Below are 19,818 nucleotides of genomic sequence, written 5' to 3' on the forward strand. Positions count from 1 at the left end.
TCTTCAGTGTTCTGTTTGTGTGTTTATGAGTAATTTATGTAGCTCTGTGGTCCTGCGAGACACCACATTTCGTTCGTCTGTCCACACATGCAGCATGAAATCACGAATCATACCAGAACGAGATGTTTACGCTACATTGTTACAGCCATGGACAATAAACACAGAAGATAATGTGTACTTAAATATGGTAGTACGGTTTTGGTTAAAATTGGCTATATGCACACACTGACTTCATTTTCAGTCAGGCAGCCCAAGCCAAGGGCTTCTGGTGAACTGTCCTTTCATTACAAAATTGTCACTTTTAAGATCTGATTTCTTTAAGTCAGCGATCTTCTCTGCCTGTTAGATAAGTGATAAGAAGTGGGTCTCAGATTGGAGAAGACGCACCGCGTTAAATTACATTTCCCCCCGCCATGTCTTTTAAATTAGTTAATTTTACCCCAATATTTTCAATGGAATTTTTGCATTAGCCTGGTTACAAGTCTTTCATTTTGTTTTAATCTTAAACAACTAAATGAATAAAAAAAGTCAATTTAACTGAATGTATTATAATTACATTGCAACACTGATGCTGTATAAGGAACCTTGTGACATTAAAAAGTCACATTAAGCTTTCACCAGAAGTTTATCATTGGCTTTAAAACTCTAGCCGTGCATATAGCCCATTAGGCCAATTTTACACCTTTTATAGCTCTTTTACAATGTCTGAGAACTTATCCTTTTAAATACACTAAGCTGTTTTATGGTATGCATATTGCAGATAGATCTACTCAGAAAAATGAAACAATTCAGCATCTCCCAAAAAATGAGTTTTTATTGAGAATGATCAGTCTTTGCTGAATATATTTGTTCGGAACATTTCTTTTTACAGTCCAAAATAAAAAGAAAGAAAAAGAAGGGCTTATTTTACATGGTCGCGCACAGCATTAAATGTCATATATACAGACACCCAATGATACAGTAAAAAGGGCTTAATTTGGGAAAGTGACCACTTCCATCTGTCACTGAAGCTCTCACTAAAGACCAGGTACTTTCAAATACAGAAAATCCTTGCTCTCTATTGTGTAAGATGTGTTGTGTACAAAAAAAAAAAAAAAAAAAAAAAGATCCCAGCGTTATGAAATACATGTCCAACAAACACAGAAAAACCACACACACACACACCATTGGTGCCAAACTGTGCGTTGCTTTACTCCTATGCTGCCTTGTTTAGAATTGACAATTGCTGACTGGAAAACAAGAACCTGTGGTTTAGCTCTTATATTTGTAGCCATAACTAAATCACACTTTTTATGACTTAGCATGATTCAATGAGTTAGAAAAGCAAACTGCCTGCCAGCTTTACATACAAGACCGATATGACTGACAAACACGAAGCAGTTGTCAAAATTGGCAGTGTCGAGTAAATCAGTCACCCAACATAAGCAATACTCTCTGGAAAATCTTTATCAACTAGGACCAGGCAGGAACTAAAGAAAAGAGTGGATGAATGGATTCGGTGATGGCTGGAGACAGATGAAGGACAGACTGATGTGAAGAGAAAATTTAATTCATCTAAATATTCCTAGTCAGAGCTCACAGAGTCCATCTTTACTGTTCCATTACTGAAGTTCAGCTTCATCACTGAATTTTAGAAACGTTTTGCCACTTCTGACATACAGGAGAACTTACTCGGCCTGAGCTAGCGGCTAAGAGCACGTTCTCCCAAGACAGCGCTCGTGACAGACCACTAATTATGCTCAAATTGCACCGAAATAAAAGAATTAAATGACAACAACAATCATAAAAATAATAAAAAGGTGTCAGCAAGTATGTGTGTGTTTGTGAGTGTCCTTGTTTAGAAGAGTAACGCTCCCATGCTGCCGACTTCACTCTGTTCCTTAACAAATATCTCAAAGTACTGATAGATGATGGTAACAGCCAATAGGATTCCCGTTCCGGAGCCGATGGCGCCCAGGAAGTCCGCCATTACTGAAAGGCCTCCGATACACAGTCCACCAAATGCAGCCGCTGTGGGGATGTATCTGGATGACAAAGAAAATTTGAGGTTAATAAAAGTTCAGATAAGAAAGCATTTAAAAGCAGAGCATCCAGTGTTTTTGCCGCTCACCTGTTGAGTTCATGAACCATGGAGGTCTCTCTGTGTCCCCTCATCACCATCTGCTGTTCTTTCAGCTGCTTAGCTACCTAAAACACACACACACACAACACATTCAGCCATTACATTTTATAGAATCAAAATGTATGTGCCGATAAATGAACAATAACAGGTGACTCACATCTTTGGCAGAAGATCCAGAAACTTCAATCCAGGTCTTTGAAAAGAAGGCACAGGATCCCAGCATGAACACAATGTAGATCACTGCATGAACTGGGTCATCAAGCACAGAACCAAACGACTCCGGAGGAGACAGATAGTAACAGAGACCGCCCACAGGATAGGCGCGCGCTGGACCTCCAGATGAGGTGTCCTAGGAAAAACAAAATGAAGGTTTCTTTACTTCATCTAATTATGTTTGCTTTCTGGATCAAGCCGTTTTTCAATATGCATTTTTTTCTTCAATTGAATTTTCAAGTATAAGGCCCTGACATTTCTGCACACACACAAATGAAAGCATAAAATTCCGTCATAAAAATATAGTTTACTGTATAACATGAATTATCATAAAACTTAGTAAAGTTTGAACAATACTATAATATACCACATAATACTACAATATTATTAATAATTACAAACAACATTTAAGAAATGGTGTAATTAAGCAATAATAACACAATTGTTTGTCAGTGTTTTAATTGAACATGAACAAAACGCATTGTGGTACATGTCAAACTTATTTATTAGCATTCCTAAAAATGTACTTTAAGTATTAGTTCATCTTAAAATGAAAACTCTGTTAATTACTCATCCTCATATCATTCCAGTGCCCTGAAACCTTTGTTCATCTTCATACAAATTGAGAGATTTTAGATTAAATCCGAGAGTTCTCGAATCCTCCAAAGACAGCAAGACATCCGCCATTCTAGATTTTGGTGATCTTGGGATCGTTGCTGTTTATAGATGAGAACTCTGACTTATTCTAGAGTGTCTTTATTCCAAAGATGAACAAAGCTCTCGAGCAATGTGCGAATTATACATTAACAATCAAGGTCAAGTTTTTTCAGTAGTAGTTTAGTAATACATGCTTCAGTGATTTAAATTTAAGAATGTATTGAAATTACATCTAACTTATTAATAAAATGTATACGTTTTGAGGAATATTTAGTGACTATTTTAGAAGTTGCTGTAGGTCAAACTATATAAATGTGTCCGTTTCATTTTTTTTAGGCTGCATGCGGATATAAAAACCAATTTTACAAGTAATGGGTTTTGTGAATACTTAAGATGTCTATCGGTGCTCTAGAACTGCCAATTTCAGTTTTTTTGAACAACAAATTTTATTTTAAACATTTTCATACAAATTGACGAAGATCTAATATTTCAGTTTAGCAAAAAACAAGTCATTAAAAGAAAATACAAAAGCAAAATGCAGCAAAAATAATATAGACTTTAAATAACTTCATACCAGTTTCAGACTTTTAAATGATGTTTCTTAGAATGGATTGGCACGATTTTGCATTCACAATGGTATAAACCGTCATGGGGCGTCAAGTGTATATTTATATCATACATATTTAATTATTAATATTTAAGATATAGATCAAAGAAAGCTATCTTACTAGTTAAGGTTTGAAAATGTTGTTAAATCCTTTAGTTTAGAAAAATGGGGAAAAGAAATAAGTGCTGAAAATTATCGAAATAAATTTGGTACTAGTTTTAAACAGATGTCACACTTACAGACCAAGTCCCCAGAAGGTTGACTAGGAAGTTGCCGCTGAATCGAGTGGAGAGCATCTGAGAGATGACGTAAAGATTGGAAACCAGAGCAGACTGCAGGATGATGGGAATGTTGGAGGTATAGAACAGCTTGATGGGATATGTGTTGTATTGGCCACGGTAACGTGCAGACTTGATGGGCAGATCAACTCTGAAGCCCTGAAAATAAAAAACATGTAAATAGAGTTTCAATTACAATTGTCAAGTACTTATAATATGTGCTTATATTCAATATTTCCAACCAATACACAAAACAAGTAATGACAAGAAAAAATAAAATAATAATAATCAATGAAGTACCCAAATTAATTTTTAAAATTGGTTTCTGAGGGTGTGCAGCTATATATAAGTGCAAAATTTCATGTAACTGACCTGGAAGTATATGACCACAGCAAAGACGAAGACTGTAGCGATGAGGTTCATGAGGTTAGGCAGGTTCTGTCTGTAGAAAGCCTCTCTCAGAGCTCTGACTTTATCAGTGCGAGTGGCCAAAAGGTGGAACAGAGCAATAATGGCTCCCTCAAACTCAGTACCTGAACGCACACAAACAAAATTTAGCCAACTCGTCACTCATGACACTACAGCATTGCTCAAAATGATATGCTGTGTCCTGAACACACCTCTGCCTGTGTTGACTGTGGTTGGGCTGAATGCTTTCCATACGATAGTCTCACAGATGTTAGTGGCAATGAAGAGAGAGATACCAGAGCCCAAACCATAACCTTTCTGCAGCAACTCATCCAGCAGCAACACGATCAGACCAGCCACAAACAACTACAGGAAAAAAAAAATAAATAAATTTAAATCACACCCCTTGCACTCTTTAATAAAAAACAAAACATGCATATAACAATATACAAATCCCTGAGCTTAAAGCCACATTATACAGGTAATAAATACACACATTGTGTCCATGCTCTCTCACCTGAATGATGATCAGCAGACAGATGCCAGCACCCATCTCTGAAGGGTCTCCATACATTCCAGTCATGACGTACACAATAGCCTGGCCAATGGTGATGATCATACCAAACACTGGAAAACAATTAAGCAATTACCATCACTGTTGCATTATAATAACTAATCTATAACTCAGCAATATTAAAGGGATAGTTCACTCGAGTTAAAAATTATCACCCTCAAATGGTTTCATACCTTTATGAGTTTTGTTTCAGCTAAACACACAAAAAAATTAAAAGAATGTTGAAAATCTGACTTGCATAGTAGGAAAAACTGAAATTCAATGGAAGTCAATAGTTACCAGTTTTCAACATGTTTTTAAGTAACTTATTTTGTGTTCAACAGAAGAATGAAACTCAAATACATTTGTGACAAGTTAATGGTAAGTATATGATAACAGAATTTTCAGTTTTGGGTGAACTATTCCTTAATACAGGCATGCAAAAGAGTAACTTGAAACCCCTACATTTTTGGGCTCCATTAAAGAGCGCTCTGTCTTTCGGTGTGTCTCCGACCTCAATGATTTTAGCTCCAGCCAGCAGCTGCATGATCAGACCAGAGGTCACAATGGGAGAGATACCCAACTCCATCAAAGTACCTGAAAAACAGTCATTATACATTTTGCAATCCACGATACCTGATACTATCACAATGCCACACAAACATTAATTCAGTTCACAAATACTATTGAGTGTAAATGCTTAAACACTAGTAAAAAACTTTTAACGGTTAAGATTTTGGAAAAAAGTAAAACTTAAAAAAAAAAAAAAAACTTTTCTAAATTGATATGCATTTTGTCAGTTTTAATTAAACGCACATCGCTGAATAAGAGTAAATGTTTCTTTGAAAAAAATTATCTCACAATCATATAAAGTTTTGAGGTGATGATCATTACGTGCTTGATTAAACTAATGTTAATCAATAAAAACATAGATTGAGGTAAAGTTGGTTTTATATTGAAACATTCGTTCATCTTATGGTGTCTATATTGTTTACTGCGGGACCTTAAATGTTGAATTTGAAATCGATTTAAGTATGACTTCAAAACAACATGAGCACTATTTATTTTAATTGACTGAACACTGCTGTTCTTTGATAGTCACTGACTGCTAATATAACTTATGTTATTAAGGAGAATGTGGGAATATAAAGCATACTTTACCTCAATAAAACATAGCACCTCATTAATTGTGAGTTACACTGAGTGAGTACAGTGTCTTACCTCTGTTGGAAGCCAAAATGACTCTCATCCAGTAGAATGGATCTGCTGAATCTGAAGACATGATCCCAAACAGTGGGATCTAAGACCAAGAGAAACAGTACAGTCATCAGCTCTCAACTAAAATCTTGACTTTACACTGAAGTAGCTGGAGAACAAAGGCATAGGTGTAGTGTATTTATTCATACTCTGAAAAACACAACTTACCTGACAGCAAACAAGAAAGATGAACAATGTGATGGCAGTCCATAGCACCTTTTCTCTGAACTGGATCTGAAACAAAAAAGTGTTTAAAGTTAGAAATGCTGTTTATTACATAAAGTTATAATAATAAATAAAAATCGATACACGCTGTGTGCAATGTTTTACCTTTCGTTCTGGTTTCTGGATTTCAGGCAAAACCGCACAAAACGGTTTTATTACCTCCAAGAACTTAACTGGAAATGACAAAAACATGAGAAATCTCACAAATTATTTGATGACAGAAAATTAAACTACTTACAATTTCACTAAATGCAACATAACATATGTTGAACCATATTACTGCAATTCACCAACATGAGGTGAAAATGTATACAGAGATCACTCAACAACTGATAAACAGTCTCACTTTCCCAAAATCCTTGTCGAACTACTAAGGACAACAACAGTCCAATCTAAAGCGTCGTCATCATTAAACTGATGAATAAAAAAGTCATTTTCCCAACATTTCTTACAATACAAAATCTTATAATACATCAGACCTAACAACTTATCAATTTCTCTGTTTTTGTTTAGTATGTTTTCATGTTAAACACACAAGTTAACGTTAAGTGCAATCAATTAACCTGAAACCTATAACGTTAGCCTCTGGAATCTTTGACAACTTCCCTCCGGTCTTGCAGTCCGATATAACAACAAATAAGGCTATTTCACAGTATTGTGCCTTATTTCAAATAACTGAAGGCCTCGTTGACGGTTTGCAGAATAAAAAAAGATCAAGCAGACGTGTTAAAAAGTAGCTTACAAGCTAATGCTAGCTGCTCGAAGCCATTCAACCATTAGCCACCAGAAAAGCAACGTAAACGTACCCCCACACACGAATAACAACTGGTGAATCAAACAAATAAACCACAGAAACATTTAAACGCATTCCAGTTGACTGCTCTACAAATGTGAATAGTATAGAATCTGAAACCCTTCTCTCAGGTTTAGTCAAAGAAAGCTCTCTGGCTAGCATGCTAACAGTGCTAACAGAACTCGAGTGTGAATTGACAGCAGATTTACATTGAACAACTCTACCAAACACAGGATAAACGCTCGAAAACTCTGCACTCACTCGCCATGATGACGGTCCCCTGAAATCACGGTCTCTGTCTGGAGTCCCAGTGAGTTGTAAACGGATAATTAGCGCTACCGGTGCGCTCCGCCGCCCGGGTGAGAGAGAAAGAGAGAAGCGAGAGGAGCGAAGGGAGGAAAGCGCTTTAGAGACACGTCAACACTACACCGACTCTACTACACGTCAGATGAACGGCGAGTCGCGGTTGATCTTCTGGTTCACGCTCTTCAATTCGATAAAGTGATCGGCACAAGTAATTTTACACATATTTTTCAAAAAGTAAAAAAAGAACATATATACAATATCTTAAATGGTCACATAGATTTTTTTCAACGGTTAAATACTTAGAAGGAGACAATAATATAAGAATATCAGTTTTTATTAATTTTTGCAATCGTAACAAAACAGAAACAATGATTTACTAATTTAACAAATTGTTGATCGTTTTCCAAATAAACAAATTGTTCCCGCCAAAAAATCTTATTTAACTGCTAAATTCTCTTGTTAAATAGTAAACCATGTCTACATGTTTAACTTATTTTATTTAGCTTTTTGTTAAACGGTCCATAATTTTAAGTAAACTGTGCGTATAGACAACAACACATTGCAGGAAAAGCAGGTTTTCGTGAATCCTTTACATCGATTTAACAGTTATACGTTTCATAAAAAATAAAGGAAGTGTGTACGCTAAACAAAAAAATAAAGAAAGAAATCACCACGTACGTCCGGTTAAAAAGACTTGCGCTTCAGGGCAAATCGATGGCTATTTGTCACGTTTTAATTATTTGTCTTGTTACTATATACTTTAGTTTCCTCTTCAATAATTATGTAATCAAATTCTACTCTTAAACTATTGATTGTAATGAAGCTGTGAGAGTATGCAATAATGTCATCAAGACTTGTTTTCACATACATCATGTACGATTTTGCTATGTTTGTTTTATATGGTACAAATGTAAGTAGGACAAAACCTGCAAAAACAATAAACAAATATGCAAATTAATAATTGATCCACAAAATCCTGCATAAAATAGTTGGGTTAAAATTACCCCAACATATAACCCAACTCTAGGTTATTATAGCACCTTCCCAACTATGGGTTATTTTAACCCAGTGCATTGGGTTATTTTGATTAAATGTTTTTTTTCCCACTCTGGTATTACTATTGCTATTATTACTAATAATACTATTAATTTTATAATTATGGCTGGGTTAATGAATAACAGTTTACTAAAATATTGAAAATGCATTATTTGTATTACATTTTAGTTCCAGACACTTTTGTTAAAATAAATCAAGAATTACAAACATTGAAGAAACAGAACAAAAGTGCAGACAGATATAAACTGAGCGAGCAGAAAATGCTGTTGATGGAGCAGAATATGGAGCTAGAGGCTGCCCAGCAGTTGCAGCAGGCTTTGTCCACAATGTACAATAGCCTACATTTTAATCATATCCAAAGCTTCTAAAAGATGGTCTTGGATGGTAAAATGGGTATAAAAACCACGAGACGGAGGTAATTTGTTAAAAATTAACAACAAAATTATTTATTTTTTATTATATATTATGTATTATGTTATTGTGTTAACTCAACCATTGGGTTAAATAAATAACTCAACGTTTTCTAAAGTTTATATAAATAGTGCGGACAGATTAATAATTAAATAAATTACACGGATGTAGGGGGAATACGACAATGTAAAACTGAACTAAAGACTATGGAATACAAAAGGACTATGACTGAACGTAGATTTTTCCGTCTTTCACACCGCACTATTAATAAAGGCAGTGGCGCAGTAGGTAGTGCTGTCGCCTCACGGCAAGAAGGTCGCTAGGTTACTGGTTTGAACCTCGGCTCAGTTGGTGTTTCTGTGTGGAGTTTGCATGTTCTCCCTGCCTTCGCGTGGGTTTCCTCTGGGTGCTCCGGTTTCCCCCACAGTCCAAAGACATGCAGTACAGGTGAATTGGGTAGGCTAAATTGTCCGTTGTGTGTGTGGATGTTTCCCAGAGATGGGTTGCGGCTGGAAGGGCATCCGCTGCGTAAAAACTTGCTGGATAAATTGGCAGTTCATTCCGCTGTGGCGACCCCGGATTAATAAAGGGACTAAGCCAACAAGTGAATGAATGAATCTATTTGCGTATTCATTTATTTATTTGTTTTTTTATTTATGCAAGAATTTGTGTATTTATTTGTTTTTTTATTTACGTATTTATTTATTGTTTTTGCAGGTTTCTATGAAGGATGAAACCTGTATAGCAATAAAAAAATAAATACGTAAATTTATAAATAATTGAGTAAATAAATCCATAAATTCCTGCATAAATAAAATAATAAATAAATAAATAAATAAATTAATTAATTAATAATAAATAAATAAGTAAATGTATATTAAAATTCACAAATTCCTGCATGAATAAATATAGAAATAATGAATAGTGCGTGCAGGTAAATAATTAAATGAATTTTGGGGTAATAAGTAAGTGCTAAACTGAAAGTTGATTTATTTACTCGCACTATTAATTAATAATAATTAAATAATTTGTATTAATGTAAGGAGTTGTGGATTTTTATATATATTTATTTGTTTAATTGCGTATTTATTTATTCATTGTTTCATTTATGCAGGAATTTGTGGATTTATTTATTTACTTATTTATTTGGATATTTATTGGGTTATTTATTTATTCATTGTTTAATGCAGGAATTTGTTGACTAATTAATTAATTTATTTACTGAATATTTATTTGGGCATTTACTGGGGTACTTATTTATTTAGTCATTGTTTTATTAATGCAAAAATTTGTGGATTTATTTATTAGGGTATTTATTGGAGTATTTATTTATTGTTTTATGCAAGAATGGGTGAATTTATTTACTTATTATTTATTTGGGTATTTATTTATTTATTTATTATTTTTTATTCAGGAATTTATTTATTTGTTTATTTGTGTATTTATTTATTTATTGTTTTTGTAGGTTTCGGCCTCCATAGTTTTCATAAGCAAATAAAAAATCAGCCATCTATCGTATTTTTAATGATGATAGTAATTCAATAAATTAAGTGAAATTTCATTCATTTACATGAGCAGCTTTCAATTTTGACCAGTTGATGTCGTGAAACCATTGGATAAAATCGAAATTGATTCCCTTTTTTCTAATGCAGCTTGCCTTTTCAGCCAACAGAGGGCTCTGTGTACTCAGCAAAATAGATTCTTGTTCATTTTCTCATTCATTTGCACGCACAGCATGATATTGCAAGAGTGATGCATTATTTGGTCATATTTTCACTTAGAAACAATTTTAATGGCAGTTTTTTCTATCTGATGGAATTGCTGAATATCTGTAAACCAAAATACTTGATCAAGTTTTCATCTATTAAATTAAAATAACATCAAATCATTTAGACGATCTTATATTACACATATATTGTCATAAAAGCAGTAGTTTATGTTGGGAGATAAACAATACTCATGCTTAATCTATAGTTAGTCATAGTTTGAATTTAATATGTACACACACACACACACACACACGCACGCACGCACGCACACACACGCGCGCACACACACGCGCGCACACACACACACACACACACACACACACACACACACACACACACACACACACACTTCTATATTTTATAAAACAAGAATTCACTGTGGTGCATTTTTTCCCACAACATTTTAATTTCCCATCCATTATATAATTTCTACATTTTATTTCTGACCCTCATTGTGGATATAATTGCTTTTATTGACAAAAAGACTGCATTTGTGAATGAATAGTGATTTAGTGTAGAATTAGTTGCAGATTTACAGGCGACAGACAATCTGACTCTCTCACAGACGCACACCATTTGGTCTATTTTTGAAAAGAGCCATGAGCATTTCATTCAACGCTGTTTCTGACTGCAGTTTCCACATACACACTTCTGAACAGTGGACATTTTTGTCCATAGCAGTTACATAACTAAATGTGCCCTTAAAAGACAACACAACAATGTCATTTCTGTATCTTTTTTTCCTCTGTCTCCTCTTTTTCCCACAGTCTGACCATATCACATTCTAGATTCTGAAACTGATTAATAGACCTGCCAAACAATGTCAGGCTTTATTAGATCAGTCCTTCTGCCTTAAAATACTGAAAGTCTCTGATAGATGCTTTTATATGCTTTCATATTTAGCCTGAACTTCTGTAACTGTTTATGTCTTAAAGTTATAGTCCACCCAGAAATGAAAACTTCCTCATCTATTACTCACACTCATGTGGTTGTAAACGTTTATGAATTTCTTTCATCTGTTGAACAAAAAAACAAGATATCCTGAAGAATGTTGGGAAAAAGCAGCCATTGTAGACAGATTACTACCATAGTTATTGGCTGTTTGTACCCCTAAACATTTTTCAAAATATCTTCCTTTGCGCTCAACAGAAGAGAGTAACAGGTTTGGAGCAAGTAGAGGGTGACAGAATATTTTTATTTTGGGGTGAATTACCCCTTCAAATGCATTTTTGTTATTGTGTCAATAACATTAATATAACATTAAATAATTTGCATAAATCATAATTAATAATCATAACACATTAGCCCTTCAGACGCAATTTTTTTTTAGAAAAATGTAAAAGTATGTTTTCACAGTTCTTGAGGCTCCTATAAATGACACCAAATTATAATAGTAAAAATTCATAAAATAAAATAAAAACATACATGATTGCTGGTATTATCTTGAAAATTGTTTTTAAAAAAGAGGTTTTGTTTTTAGATTACACCTTGTTTATAACAAACTTTGTCCATTCTAATAGACAGACATATTTGAAAAAAATCCTGATCTAAAGCTTGCAATGTTACAAAAGATTTAAAATTTTAATAAGCGCAATCTCACCTTTTACATACAACCTATCAAATACTGGCAGATATATCAATAAAACTAAATTAAAACATTGTAAATGTGTCCGGAGTGGAGTGATAACATGCTGCTATTCAGTGTAGAGGTAATTTTCAAATTACAACATGCCAAGCTTTATCGTAATTAGATGACAATGGTCCACTCTCATCGACTGCTGGCTTTAAATTAGATGAAATGTTTAATTTTCAGAAAACTCCCTTTCATTTTGTAACACATGAAATAAATGCTTATGTAGTTCCAGATAAAGTCAAAAGAGCACTTCCGTACTTTAATGCTAATATACCATGCAAAAACGGATTCATTTCAATTATAGTCTCAAAAAACAGAGCCATAGTCTAAAAACACTTAAAAGTCATAAACACTATCATAACAGTTTAATTGAAATGATCTCAGCTGTCCACATGATGCTGGTGAATTGTAGAGCTTGTGTAATCTCTATTGCTATAATCAGATATTCCCTCACTGCTTCCATTTGTGTTGTTTGTTTGTTTTGTTTTTAACAGTGAAAAAATGCAACCCCTGTTTAAATATTCATTTGATTCATCAACTCTCAGCAGAGTGGATTGTGTCTGGATGTTCATTAGTATATCCCTGCAAAAGGTATTTTGCATTCATTTATCAAAAAACAAAAAAACAAACAAAAAAAAACAGTAAAAACAAAGAATAAATCACTAATACCTGAGTTTTTTTATGTTTCTTAAAGTAGTCAAAATATTTTGTACTATTAACTCTTATAATGTTTAAGACCTCTAATATTTTTCAATATATAATTAATTATCATCATTTCAAAGCTGAAGTATTAGCATCCTTCATCCTTTTATATAATTATTTACAGAAATAATTTGAAATAATTCTAATATGCTGATTTGCTATTCAAGAAATGTATAAACCATTAAAAAAGCTCAGAGTCAGTATCTTTTTTATAAATTGTTATAGAAATTTATACCCTTATTTACCAAGATGCTTTGGATTGATCAAAAGTGATGGTAAACACATTTATAACACCATAAAGATTGATATCTCAGATAAATGCTGTTTCTTTCAACTTTCTATTCATCAAAACAACCAGAAAGAATTCTCCTCAGCTGTTTTCAACATAATAAAAAGAGTTTCAGAATTCAGTTTTACCCTTTAAAAGAAACAAACTTGAAAACCTTTTTTTTTTGCAGTATGAGCACTGTTCGTTTCAGGTCACTTGCAGCCTAAGCACTAATAATGAGAATGCTGAGACAGCAAAAATGCTGACGATAATTTAGTGATTATCTCTCAGACTGTACCTCAATCTCTTATCCGTAACACACCTCAAGGAGAGCATGACCTGTGTGAGACACAATAAACTATCACCACTTATGTAAGACACTGATTTCAGTCCAGACAGGACAAGTAACAGTTTATTCTTTTCAGAACATGCCATTTAATGTGCTGGTTTTTGTTATTTGACACTTTCAAAATGTAATTTCAAATTTGTAGTTTGACGTATGTCTACTGTACATGAACTGTTGCATTCACTTCTGTGGGACTATTTGTACATGAATGCTTTTATGAATGATGTTACTTGCCTTACATACCTAAACATATAAAGGTTTCTTAATTGGTTTCAAAAAGAAACTTTAAGCTATACATGGAATTTTCATTTCCATAAGATGTTCTTTACTCTTAAAATGAATAACAATTGAAAATAAAATATATATATAAAAATAGAAAATTAAATAATGGTTAAAATAAGCTTTTACCTAAAGAAATGTTGGTGAAAAGTTTTCGTATTGGGAACAACATTTTCATAATCTAAAGTAACTTTTTCCACTTTTAAGAACCTTTTAGTGAAAAATCAGTCATCAAATATCATCTATGCCAATAAATGAATAATTAATAAATACATAATAGAGTGCTTTTTAAGGTTGTCATTGCTTTATAAGGTTATTAAGTTTCTTTTTTCTGTTAAACACACTGTGTATTTTGAATGATGTGGGTAACCAAACAGCAACATTACCTTTTTACTTCAATATCATAGTGAAAGTATACATGATTAAATAAATAAAGTCAGATTTTTTTTTACCCCATACCAAATCAATGCTGTATAAGCAAACAGACTTTTAATTTCAGTCAGCCAGCTCCAGGGCTTCCGGTGAACTGTCATCCCATACAAAATGGCAGCGTTTAAGATCTGATTTCTTTAAAAAAACAGCAATCTTCACTGCCTGGATATACGGTATAAAGTAGGTATCAGACCAAACAAGAAGCATTGTTATATTTCTTTCTGTCTTAAAAAAATCTGGAAGTTAATTTTACCCCAGTATTTGCCTACTGCTAATGACGGTGTTTAAATGTTTTTTGTCTCTCTTTATGCTTTAACAACCAAATGAATTTAACTGATTACATTTGATTTACATTACAACATCTATGCTGTCAAAGAAACCTTAACCTTCCACCGGAAGTTCATCATTGGCTGAAAAACACTAGCTGTGCATATAGCTTGCCACTTCTTACCCAAATTTGGACTATAACAGCCCAGTGTTTGTTAGAGTGTAGCCCTTTAAGGAATTTGTAACGTGTGGTGGTCACACCCGTTTCTTCACTGTGTGTGTGTGTGTGCATGTGTGGGTGGGTTACACAGATGGAAAGGGTGTGGTCTCCACAATCCTTTCATATTCTCAGAAGGGGAATTTCCAGTTTGGAGTTCACCATTTTGATGTCTCCTCAGATGAGTAGAAAGGCTGTGATGTCATAAAATTGGCAACAGTGATGACATCAGTGGCATGTCACCATATGTGGGTGATTCTAAACAGCCTTCATAAGAATTCCTGGACAGCCCAAAATAGGCTACTCAGTATCTTATTTATTGTTTTGGAGCTGCTATTAAATTGGTAAACAAATTTTTTTCAGTTAATAATTATGAAGTAATGTGGAGTACATAACAAACTCTTTTCATCAATTCTGCTGGAAACTTCTGTGTAAACAGATTTGAATTAACCCAGATTATTCCAGATTATAGATCACTGCTGTCAGTTTTCTATGACACACAGCAGGCATCTGTGGGACTAATATAATTTATAAGTGGAATATTTGAATGTCATCTCGAGATTGTAAATTATTTTAATCATAAATCATGTTATGTTACATTTTGAAGTGTATACAATTTGTGGTACAGATGCCAGAAAAATATGTTATAAATGTAATGAAAGAAATAATGATAAAAATAATATGAACTAAATTAGAATTCATTTATACATTTAAAGATTAATATAATATAGGTATGGGAAAATATGCAATAATATGTAATTAGATTAGATTTAACTTTATTGTTATTACACATATACAAGTACAAGGCAACACAATTCAGTTTAGGTCTAACCAGGAGCAGCAAGTGCAGGATACAGGTATAAGTTATAAAAACAACTATTTTGGGTCAAAATAAATAAATAAAGCAGACCTCGGGTGCGTTTTCCAAACTGAACTATCATAGCACGTTGTTTGGGAAAAGAATGATGATTAGTGTTTCCCAAAAACCATAGTTGCTCTGTCACAGATCCATCGTTTGAACCACATTAGTTTTAACATAAAATGCGCATGATGACACTCTAAACAGGGTGGTAACAACTTCTTTAGAGAAGAACCCCATAATTTCTTTGTGCAAATTATATGGCTTTACACGCACACACATTTAAAAAAAAAAAAATTAGTTAATATAAATATTAGTTAAAATAAAAATTAGTTTTGGTAAAAACATGCACTCGTTTTCCATATTAATTGAAATATATGTAAATGGCACATATAGGGCCCATGTTTCCTTTACAAATATTATTGAGATCATTATATATTCTATTCTAAAACATAAAACCCCTTACAAAAGCTAACACATATTCTAATATCATATATAAATCATGTAAATAAATAAATAATGAGGCTATTTAATAAATAATAAAATGCAATATTTATTTATTAGGAAATGAAAAAAATCATGCTTTAATAATAATATCAATGATGATGACAATTATTATTATTAAGTAGGATATTTTATATTTATTTTTAAAAAAAATCTACTTTTACTATTTGACACTGTTTTTTTTTTGTTTTCACAAGCTTTGGAGACGTAACATAAATTTTGATTTAAATAATAGCTCACCTATAGATTTCGTCATGAGCCACGGCTGTGTTCAAAATGACATCAATGTTTTCAAAGTGCACTGCGAAGGGAGCCCAATTGCTTAAAAAAAAAAAAAAAAATCATTCCAAGTTTAAATGTTAGAATGTTCTATGGATATGGCATAGGGGGGATAACTGGGAATAGAACACAGCCAGGAACTATGTTTCTAACTACAGCTCCAGAGGTGTAGTTGCAAGCATAGCAGTTTGTGTCGCAGTTTGCGAATGTTTGTTGCAACGACAAATTTGGGAAATGCCAAATCAACTATGTCTGTAATGACACAACTAGCGACCTTAGTTGGTGAACGATGGTTTTCGGAAATGCACCCCTGATTGTCTCTGTTTATCTGAAATATAAAAAAAAAGATTATTTGGGTCTTTAAAATAAAGATAATAAGGTAGAGACCTAACACAGTAAAATGTAAGGTGTAAGATTACATTCAATGTAATTTTTCAGAATTAATGAAATTGATTATGAAACATTGCTGACATAAAAACAACAACAAAGCATATGCTAACTTGAATGTGTGTTCTTTGCTCTGTTGGTGATGTTGCAGTTGTATACTTTGCCCATAATATTTGTCAGCAGTTAAATGAACTTTGCACAGAACTGAATGTTCATCATCACAGACAGGTCAAATCTCTCTCTCTCTTGCTCTTTTCTCTCATAAGTTTACCTCAAACTATTGTCGTCTTCGTTTCCTTGCCATTTTATTGCTCACCTTCATGCTATCATTCCATCTTTATGTCTTTTTATTCACATGGATATATGCAATAAAGCCCTGTCAGTTGCTCTTTGTCTTGTTTAATCATTAGCTCAGGGTGTCCAGGTGAAGTACTCATACTTGTATTATTAAAGTCTTAAACCTATAAATTTCAGGAACAAGTTAAAAATATAACCCTATCTAGGCCACAGACAATAGTAGGACAGAAATGTAGTTTAAGGTAAAAGTATCCCCGTGTCCTTGCTGATAAGGATAAATGAGCAAATTAATTAGAGAATCAGATAATGAACATATTGTGTAAGTTTTGCGATAACAAGGTCCCAAGAGAATGACTGAGGGGAAACGGCAGCATGTCTGACACACGTACACTTCATTATTCAGTCTAACGTGGCTTCATGATGCCAATTAAAGGAATAATACACCCCAAAATCCACATCATTATTTTACTCAACGTGACCTGTGGGATGTTGTTGTTTTTTTCATATAGCACGCAGGTCATAAGGACTTTTACGAGGTGTGTTCACTTGCATTGCAAAATCTATGTTATATTAACAACTAAAAGGAACTTTATATCACACACAAATGGACTAGCTTGTGGGTGGACTTTACCGGAACACAACACTTTCATTTGGAAATAGGCTAATTTTACATATAACCTCTAAGGTTAAACAGTCTTTGAACATAATTAGCCAATCTCCATTTCTGGCGGGAAAACTTTTAGCTTAGCTTAGCATAAATCATAAAATCAGGTTAGACAAGTAGCATTTTGCTCAAAAAAATGTTTTCAAAGATTGACTTTTCTGTAGTTGCATAATGTACTAAGACTGACAGAAAATAAAAATTGCAGTTTTTTTTGCCCGATATGGCTAGGAACTATATCTCATTCTGGAGTAATAACAAAGTCCCTTTCAAGGAAAGTCTGTTCACTCCACAGGCATATTTGCAACACTCCCAGGCAGCTCATTCAAGACCAAAGTTCTATGTAAATGATTAGGGGAATCCTGTAGTTTGGAAAACTGCCCATTGTACACACAATTAAATGACAGCAACAGAATCTGAAGTGACCGGTCACGTTATTGTTATTGCTTAAGCTCCAATTACATTTAAAACATGTCATTTCCAGTTTGCTCCAGCTACTGCGCATGAGCAAATGTTCTCCTTTATGTATGGAAAACCTGAGGACGACACTGGAAGGACACGATATGAGATTGGATGTGCTGTGCTGTTTTTTTTCTTCTCAAAATCGATGCAGGCACATGGTTGCCGACTTTCTGTAACAAACAAGCAAATCTGTACAGACCCCTTTCTCGAAAAGCGGGACTGCCTTTACTGTGGTATCCATGTTGAGCGTTGGATTTATCCCACTCAAAATCTGAGTGAAATATCTTAGTAGTATATAATTTCCAACTTTTTTAAATAAAAATTTACAACAATTGTTTACAAGCTCTAAAAAAGAAAATTATCAAAACTCTCTTTTGAACGAAATGCTAACAGTCTAATCCAATTTCTTGATTTATGCTAAGCTAAAAGTTCTCCACCAGACGCTGAGATTGGCTGATGCAATAGATTCAGGGAGATTCAAAATAAGCCTATTTCCAAAAAAAGTGGAATGTTCCATGACGGGAGGGGACACCAAACTTATTCTTGAAGGGTTGGTGTTCTGCAAAGTTTAACTTCAACCCTAATCAAACCAACCCATGGCTCATTCTGATTAAGTACCCCTATGTACATTTCTGGAGAGAGCCAAATACGTCCCAGGAGCTATTTTATTTTTTATTTTTTTTGCAGTTTTCGCAAAACCACCAGGGACCACTGTGTACGCTGACTGCTGACTGAATGACCAATTGACTGACATACCCTCCCCCTTCCCTAAACCCAACCAATAGTGTTTGATTGTTTGAGTCAGATTGACTCGCCCACCCACTTTCCTTAACCCCAACTGCAGTGTTTTAAAAGGCAATCCAGAAAAAGAAAGCCCTCGCCTGTTTTTACTACGTTTTTAGATCTTACCACATTCTCACTCTGTTATTTACTTATTTAATTTATTTTTTTTGTCTTACCTGCATTGTGGAACTGTTCTTCATCAGACTCAAACCCCATTGTCGTGGTCAACTCGAAAATTCTAGACAGGTATTTTAAGGCAAATTGGAGCTAAACTCTGCAGGGACACTGGACCTCAAGGACCAAGATTGATAACCCCTGCTTTAGGGTAATATAGACAAAATAATGATTTTTGAAAATCAGAGTAATGACTCCTGAAAAATCACTTTTGTCCTCGAAAGAACTTATTTAAAGGCTATGTTAATTAGGTTTACTAGGCAGGTTAGGGTAATTAGGCAATCTGTAACAATCAGAAAAAAATATAGCTTAAAGGGGCTAATAATTTTGCCCTTAAAATGGTTTTAAAATATTTAAAAACTGCTTTTGTTCTAGCTGAAATAAAAAATAAGACTTTTTCCAGACGATTATGTATATATATATATATATATATATATATATATATATATATATATATATATATATATATATATATATATATATAAAGAAGCTATATTTAAGACCAAAGATGTTCAGCTGTGTATTCAAGCCAAACTGCTCTATGCAAATGAGCATTGCATAACAGAGAAGGTCTTTACCTTTAGTCTACTTACCAACTTACCAATGCTTTCAG

General features: G+C 33.7%; 2 protein-coding genes across 2 annotated transcripts in view; both read right to left on the minus strand.

The window, feature by feature from the left end:
• pfkfb4b (6-phosphofructo-2-kinase/fructose-2,6-biphosphatase 4b) overlaps window positions 1-19,818 on the minus strand; it is a 516,544-nt gene that overhangs the window by 74,512 nt on the left and 422,214 nt on the right. The window lies entirely within an intron of this gene.
• Window positions 797-7,495, minus strand: sec61a1a (SEC61 translocon subunit alpha 1a). The gene is made up of 12 exons (NM_153659.2): window positions 7,375-7,495; window positions 6,426-6,493; window positions 6,264-6,329; window positions 6,060-6,138; window positions 5,304-5,435; window positions 4,803-4,912; window positions 4,498-4,651; window positions 4,250-4,410; window positions 3,839-4,036; window positions 2,280-2,471; window positions 2,111-2,187; window positions 797-2,024 (listed from the first exon to the last, which is right to left on the minus strand). Exons 1-12 carry the CDS (start codon window positions 7,379-7,381, stop codon window positions 1,838-1,840), a joined length of 1,431 nt encoding a protein of 476 aa, NP_705945.2. The 5' UTR covers window positions 7,382-7,495; the 3' UTR covers window positions 797-1,837.

Source organism: Danio rerio, chromosome 6 (genome assembly GCF_049306965.1).
Source record: "Danio rerio strain Tuebingen ecotype United States chromosome 6, GRCz12tu, whole genome shotgun sequence".
Lineage (NCBI taxonomy): Eukaryota > Metazoa > Chordata > Actinopteri > Cypriniformes > Danionidae > Danio > Danio rerio.

What these genes read in the sequence shown, in the direction of transcription:
- sec61a1a (NM_153659.2), bottom strand. An exon ending in CTTTAATGGAGCCCAAAAAT is followed by an intron (nt 4,913 to 5,303) that starts GTAGGGGTTTCA and finishes ATTGTTTTCCAG; the next exon opens with TGTTTGGTATGATCATCACC. An exon ending in GTCTGCTGATCATCATTCAG is followed by an intron (nt 4,652 to 4,802) that starts GTGAGAGAGCAT and finishes TTTTTCCTGTAG; the next exon opens with TTGTTTGTGGCTGGTCTGAT.